Source organism: Elephantulus edwardii, unplaced genomic scaffold (genome assembly GCF_000299155.1).
Source record: "Elephantulus edwardii isolate Elephantulus edwardi_28Jun2011 unplaced genomic scaffold, EleEdw1.0 scaffold00226, whole genome shotgun sequence".
In the NCBI taxonomy this organism is placed as follows: domain Eukaryota; kingdom Metazoa; phylum Chordata; class Mammalia; order Macroscelidea; family Macroscelididae; genus Elephantulus; species Elephantulus edwardii.
The window spans coordinates 2,784,263-2,792,273 of record NW_006399976.1 but is presented as its reverse complement, the minus strand read 5'-3'; the positions used below and the strand labels follow the sequence as shown (position 1 = coordinate 2,792,273).

General features: G+C 42.4%; 1 protein-coding gene across 1 annotated transcript in view; it reads left to right on the top strand.

The window, feature by feature from the left end:
* The first annotated feature begins 1,917 nt into the window (after nucleotides 1-1,917).
* Nucleotides 1,918-8,011, top strand: part of LOC102850660 (leukotriene-B(4) omega-hydroxylase 1-like) — a 37,536-nt gene continuing 31,442 nt past the window's right edge. Inside the window, exon 1 of the mRNA XM_006898297.1 lies at nucleotides 1,918-2,115. Within this exon, the coding sequence (XP_006898359.1) occupies nucleotides 1,918-2,115 (198 nt within the window). The remainder of the gene's footprint in view (nucleotides 2,116-8,011) is intronic.

The following is an 8,011-nucleotide window of genomic DNA, read 5'->3' as shown; positions in this document are numbered from 1 at the left end:
AAAAAAATGATATAATAAATACAAAAGTTAATAGGTCTGAAAAGCTTTAAAGGAGTTCTGTGACAGATGTTGCCATATGCTGATGAGGCCTCCATTCCTGCTCTTGGCTGTCTGTTCATCCCAGACACATGGCAGGCCTACAGGGAGTGGAGTCCTCCAAACACTGGCTCCCTTTAACCTGCATCTCCCACGACCTTGACAGGTTTAGCAAGCCCTGTCCCTACCTGCCCAAGATAAGATCTGCCTCAAGGTAGAGGGTGGAGATTTGAGGGCAGGAGTTCCACTTTAACCTACTGAGAGTTCCAGGAACAGACATTTGAATGTAGAAGAGATTTAATATCCAAGTCATGTAGGAAGATGGTCTCTGTCCCACTGTCTTGTTGAGCAGCTCTATTGGACATCTCTTCTTGAATTTTTTCCTCATTAAAGACCACCACACAGGGAAATTTAGTACCTGACAAAGGGAGTATGCAGCAGGCATATTCTATGTGGAGCACCTGTAGCAAAAGCCGCTCAGGTCCTACGTGCTGGACTTTTATTTTCCTCTGTTTGGGGTTCATGATCCCCCTCCCCTTCTTATGGAGCCTTCCTCTATTTCATCCAAGTTTCCCATTTTACATGTCATTTCTCCAACAGGAAGACTGAGCTTCAGTGCAATGTTCTGGGTTTCATTTTTGTAGAGTCAGAACCAACACATAGTTAACCCTCCAGTGTATTTCTGAGGTTGCAAGTCACAGTGGGAAGGAATTGTCTGCATTTCTCCCTGAGAGCCACTGGTGGGTTAGAATGGCCAGAAGGGTGCAGTCTTTGGATTAGCAGTATATCTCCCTATGAGCTCCCTGAGGTTCAGAGAAGGGCTGGCACACTTCAGAGTCAGAGCAGGGACGCAGGGAATTCTGCTGCACCCTCCTATCCATCCTCCTCCATTCCCTCCTGTCACATAGCTTCTGGATGTGTAATTTCCACCTCTGTCTTTATTTTGGAATCTGGTGTTGGTTTCCCATGGGATGAAGTGGGAATCTTTGTTGTTTTTGCATCTCAGGGTGGTTGTGCTCAGGACTAGATTCCAGCAAGGCTGGGAAACCTGGGCAACAGCTTTAAGTCTGAATCTTCAAGTTTAGGCTTGTATTGGCCACACCCTGACCGTAGAAGGGCTGGGGCAGCTCTCAATGCCAGACTCAAAGTAATCTTTGTTTTTCTTCCACTAAATCCTCTCTAGAAAGGTGTTGGATCTAAAGGATCCCCAGTAGACTCTTTGTAACCAGAGCTATTCAGCCTGGCTGGCCTGTACTGTGCCCCATCTCCATTTCTTGTCAGGTGGCTCACCAGGAGAAAGAAGCCACAGCTGGAGGATTGACTAGCCTGGGTCAGCTCCTCCCATCTGTACCCAGTTGAGAGGCAAAGATAAAGTTATGCAAGGAGGTGGTGGAGAGACGGCTTTGTAGGATGAGCCCCTGGGGACTGAAGGCACAAAGCTAGGAATGGCAGAGCTAGGCCCTATCCTTGGAGTGGGAAGGAGGAGTGATAAGGATGATGAAGGAATTTAAAAGAGCAAGCTGGTTCAGTGTGGTGACTAATAAGTAGGTCCTTTGACAGTGTCCCTGGGACTGCCCTGGAGCTGGGACTTCCTATACTCCAGATACCTCTCTGTGTCTCTGGCCTCATCCTCTCTCTCTCTCTCTCTCTCTCACACACACACACACAGACACACACATAGACACACACACACACACACACACACACACTCTCCCACACACCTTCTTACCCTGGCCTTCTTTGGACCTACTTCCCCTCTCTGGTCTTTATGATGACCAATCAGTAGCCTTTACTCTGATTCCAGAATCGATATCCTTGCTTCCTTCCTCTACTTTCTGATTCATCACTCACCATTAGCACTTCTTCTCCTCTGTCTGTAGGATGTCGCTGCTGTATCTGCCATGGTTGGGACTCTGGCCCAGCACAGCATCCTTCTGGGTGATTCTGCTGATACCTGGCACCTCCTGGCTCCTTGCTCGGGTCCTGGCCTGGACCTATGCCTTTTCTAGCAAGTGCTACCGCCTCAGATGTTTCCCACAGCCCCCAATGCGGAACTGGTTCTTGGGTCACCTGGGCATGGTGAGTGGGGTTGTAGGATGGATGCGGGGGGAATCAGGACCAGGTCAGTTAGGGAGAGGGGTGGGTGGATTTAAGACTGTGGAAAGTGGTGCAAAACTGAAGGGAGCTCTTCTTTCAACTCTCAAAGTTCACGCACTCCTCTATTCTCTGTTCATCTCATGGTTAACTAAGCCTTTAATTCTTCCATTCCTCACAGAGGAAAGTTTTGTCTTACTTTCCTACCTGTGTTAGTCCACTTCTGACTTCCCTTCTGGGTTCAAATGTAGGCTGGGGAGAGCTGGATCTCTTTACTTTTTTGCATTGTCAACCTTTAGAAGACCTTGTCAGGAACATAGTTCAGGATCTACTCTATTGCCCTCAAGTGAGTGCCCACACCTCTGAGGGCTCCAGTTTCAGTCTCTCCCCTTCAGCATAATGAGGCAGTCTCCAAGCTCCTCCACTTACTGGCACGCTATCCTCATCTAATCTTGCCTTCTAGTTCCAGGATGTACCAATGGGCCTTGTTGCCCAACTTGAATAAAAGTTGATTACTTTCCCTTTGAGAAGTCTTCCTTGACTTCTGTCTTGGTTTTACCTATTAGTAATTTATTATTATTATTAAACAATAACTGTCCAATAATTTGCCTTTAATTTATTTCTGTCAGAAGAAATACATCTAGGAGGTAATATATCTACTCACAATGTCCAAAACAAGATTTGGTATATAGTTGTTGTTACCTGCCATTGGATTGAATATGACTCATGAAAACAGCATTAACAACAGATCTGAACTCTATCCTATCCTGTGCCATCCTTATAATCTCTGACACATTTGAGCCCTTGATAAAGTTATTGTGTCATACTATCTGGTTCAAGTCTTCCTTTCTTTTGTAAACCTTGTACCTTTCCAAACATGATTTCCCACTCCAGTGAATAGCCTCTCCTAGCAACATGCCTGAAGTATGTGAGATGAAGTTTCATCACCTTTGCCTTCAAGGAGCACTCTGGATGCACCCTCTTCAAGACATATCTATTTGTTCTGTTGGCAGCCCAACAGGATGTTCAGTACTCTTCAACAACACAGCTCAAAGGCATCAATTCTTATACTGTTATAATTTTTTATTGTCCACTTCTTAGATGTATAGCAAGTGATTAAAAAGACTATGGCCTGAATCAGATGCACTGTAGTCATCAAATTGACATTTATCCTCAATAATTTGGAGAGGTCCCTGACCACAGTCTTTCCCAGTGTAGTATGTCTGACCTCTTCATTATTGGTACCATAAATATTGAATATGGATCTAAGTGAGATGAAGTCATTGAGAGTCTTGCTATTTTCTCTATCATGATGTTACTATAGGTTAAGTCATAAGAATTTCTGTTTTCTTGACATTGAGAGGCCATCCTTATTGAAGGCTATAGTCTTTGATGTTCTGTAGCAAGCGCTTCAAGTCCTCCTTACTTACTTTCAGCAATTGAGTCATCTGCATAATGTAGATTATTGGGTTTTCTTCCAATCCTGATGCCACATTCACTCCAGCTCATTGAGTCTAGCTTCTCAATTTTCTCAGCATACAGATTGAATGTGTGTGGAGAAATGATATAATACTGACACACACCTCCTTTATTTTCAAACCAAGTTGTGTCCCCTTGCTTTGCTCATTGGACAAGCTCAATATCAGCAGTCAAGATTAGGTCAGAAGCTGACTGTGGAATAATTACTCATGTGCAAATTCAACCTGAGGCTGAAAAAAAAGTAAACAAATCCATGAGAACCAGAATATGTTACTGAGTCAATTCCACTTGAGCTTAAAAATCATCTTAAGAATAGGTTTGAAGCTTTGAGCAAAAGTGATCAACACCAGATAAATTGTGATGGTATTGGTGAAAAACAAAACCCCAGGAATTTATGGAATACCAGTTGGTCTATTTCAACTAATTTAGGCTGCCCTAGATTTGCTCACCGGTTTATGCCAGGAAATTTGGAGGACAGCTGCCTGGTCAACTGACTGGAGGAAATCCCTATTTGCTTTCATTCCCAAGAGAGGTTATCTAGCAGAATGTGGAAACTATTAAACAATATCATTCATATTACATGTTAGTAAAATACTGATGAAGGTTATTTTTAAAAAATGGTACGACCGCTCTGGAAGACAGTCTAGTGTTTCCTCAAAAAGCTGAACATAGAAATTCTGTATGGCCCAGCTATTCCAATGCTTGGAATATATCCTGAGAAAGGGAGAACTGAGTCACAGAGACTTGTACACCAATGTTCATAGCTGCGTTGTTCACCATAGCAAGAACATAGAAACTACAAAAATGTTCAACCATAATGGCATGGATTGAGAAATTATGGAACATTTACACACTGTAATACTATGCAGCACACAGGAGCAATGATTTTGTAAGTTACAACCAAACTTGAGAGAGACTAGAAAGCATTATGCTGAGTGACCTAACTCAGTCCCATAAAGACAAATACTGTGCAAGACCATTATTGTAGAACATGTACAAGGATCCAAGTTGAAGAGGGAGGAGCAGATGGGTGAGGATAGGTAGAGGGGGAAGTTTAATCATAGGGTTGCACGATTGGATGTGTGGAGGGAGAGATGGGTAAAGGAAAGGGGAAAGATCTGAGATGAGAAAGAATGTATACAAACTTTGTAAGTAACCCAGTATAAAATAAAAATTGTATATAAAGAAAGAGGGTAGGGGACCAGGGTTATATTGCTAACTGGTGGATCCTGGATGAAAGTGAGGAATATCAGAAGAACATCTATTTGTGCTTTATTCACTATGCAAAGGTATTTGGCTGTTTGGATCATGACAAATTATGGCTAACATTGAGAAGAATGGAAATCTCAGAACACTTAACTGTGCTCATGCGAAACCTAAACTTAGACTAAGAAACTGTTGTTCTAACAGAACAAGGAAATACTGAAGGTTTAACATCAAGACAGACATACGCCAGTGTGTATTCTTTCTCTATATTTATACAGTCTTTAAGCTGAGCAATTTATTCAAGAACCTGTACTCTGTGAAGAAGAATGTGACATCAGGATTGGAGGAAGACTCATAAATAACCTTCATTATGCTGATGATACAACTTTGATGAAAATGAGAAGGACTTGAAGTGTTTGCTGCAGATGATCAAAGATTACAGCCTTCAATATGGATGGCATTTCAATATCAAGAAAACAAAATTTCTACCACTGGACTTACAGGTAACATCATAATAGAAGGAGAAAAAAAATTGAGACTGTCAATAACTTTCTCTTACTTAGATCCACAATCAGTACACTTGGAACCAGCAGGCAGGAGATCAAGAGACATATTGCACTGAGAAAGTCTACAATCAGGGACCTCTTCAAATTATTGAGAAGCAATGATATCAGTTTGAGGACTAAGGTGCACTTGATTCAGACCATAGTTGGTTTTTTTTTTCAGTCACTTGATATGCTGTTGAGAACTGGGCAATGAATAAGAATGACAGGAGAATTGACACTTTGGAACTTTCATGCTGGAGAATAGTACTGAATATCTGATGTACTGCCAAAAAGAACGAACAGCTATGACTTGGAGTACATGCAGCCAGAGTGCTCCTTGGTGGTAAAGATCATAAAACTTTGTCTCACATACTTTGGACATGTTGCTAAGAGGGACTATTCGTTGGAGAGGGACATCATGCTTGGAAAGATGGAGGGATGGCGAAAGAGAGAAAGACCTTTAACCAGGTGGATTGACACAGTGACTACAGCAATGGGCTCATGTGTGTCAGAGATTGTGAAGATAGCTCAGGTTAGGACAGACTTCAAATCTGTTGTTCATTGGGTCCTCCTTGACAATGGCACCTAATAACAATGAAAAAGACATTTAAATGTGTCAGTCATAACAAATTATAGCTAACATTGAGGAATGGGAGTTGCAGAACACTTACTTTTGCTCATATAAAACCTAGACCTAGACTAAGAGGTTGTCAGGTGAGTAGGGCAAGGGAACACTAAGAGGCGTAGTGTAGGCACTCAACAAATGTTTGACTACTAAGTGGTTGAGAACACATCCTGAAACCAGGCAAAAGAGTAGGATCTGGGTTCTCTCTTTCCCTTGATCAACTTGGGTACAAACACATATCTCCAGTGTTCCCTTTTGTGGAACAGAAACTTGAGGGAGAACTTGAAATGAGTCTACTGCTCATCAGAGCAAAATTCATTTAGGAGGGGATGCTCTCAAGCTCACTATGAAGATTTCCCAAGATTCTGGGATTAGATGTGTCATCAGATGGTGCTGTCAAGAAACGTAGTGGCATAACGGGCTGTATGGAGTGTTGCTAACCAAAAAATTAATGATTTGGATCCATCAGCTGCAGGATGGGAGAAAGATGAGGTAGTTTGTGCCTGTTAAGATTTATAGCATTGAAAAGAAAATGGAGAACCACCGTAAGTTGTGATTATGTGGTTGGCAATGAAATATAGTGGAGGTTAGAGGGCTCTGGAGACTTCAGCGATGTCATATGCCAACTTCCTCCTATCCAATCAGAGCTTGCCCTTGGATGTTGGTCTAATCTTCCTCTACTCTAGTTACCCTAATTGTGTGACATTGGCCTATTCACTCTCCCTCTCTGGACTGAGTACATCATGCACAGTGAGTCATTGACTTAGATTTCTTGTGGATCAAGTCACAGATCACAGGAGAAAGTAGACTGGAATATCTTGCGAGATGGGTGTCCCATGAATTTGAGGCCTTTGGAGATCATGCATGTAGATCTTGAGAAGATGTCTAACGCATCAGGCTTACATGGAGAAAGTGTCTAAGGACAAGAGGAAATAGGGGTAAGCTTCATCTGAGGACTCTAAGGAATGTCTGGCGGTTCAGCCTTAGATTGTTGGGGTTGTCTAAGGACCTAGGAGGTTTCTAAGGTCCTAGGAGGTGTCTGCACAGGAACCTCCTTTTCTTCCTCATCTGTATAGCTGTATACCTAGTCTCCATGCTTTTGTCACCAAGGAAATGTGCTCCTAGACCTTCATAGAAAGAATGTTCCAGATGCACCAGTGCTCATCCTGGTACATGAAAGGTGCTATGTTAAAGAGGCTACTGTTTAGTGGAGTCAGAGTTCAATCCTGCCCTACAGGGCATGTGAAACTGGAAAGTCTGTAGTCTTAGACCTTCCTTGTGGAGGGTCCAGAACCTCAGTGTGGATTGTGAGGGCCCAGAAATAATGTGGGAACAAATTCTCATGCTTTAGCCCTATTAGTATAATTCTGTCCACATACTTCCCGTGGGGATTCAACTCTGTCATTATCCTGTGTGTGGAAGCTACACACTGGAAGAGAGAGTTCATCAACTCTATAAACTTAAACTTATTACTTGCCTTTTCTCTAGTGCTTGGATATAGGCTTAGACTTGGGGAATGTAATTTCTTTTTTTTTTAAGGAAGCTAAAGAAGCTTTGAAGTTGAGGAAAATTAAACCAAATCCAAGGGAACCAAAATAGGACTTTGAGTCTATCCCAACCGAATTGCAGAACCATCTCAGGAACAGGTTTGAGGCCTTGAACACTAATGAGCAAAGACCAGATGAGTTGTGGGAGGGTATCATCCAGGAAGAGTGCAAACGGTCATTGCAAAGACAGAAGAGGAAGAGAAGACCAAAATGGATGTCAGAAGAGACTCTGAAAATTGCACTGGAGCGCAGAGAAGCCAAAGCACAAGGAAGAATTCAAGATACGAAGGAGTTGAATAGAAGATTTCAAAAGGCAGCACAGGATGACAAAGTAAAACATTACAATGAAATGTTCAAGGAGTTGGAGTCAGAAAACCAAAAGGGCCGAGAGTGCTCAGCATTTCTTAAGCTCAAGGAACTGAAGAACAAATTCAAAGCTCGAGTTGCTATAATCAAGGATGCTTTTTACAGAAAATTAA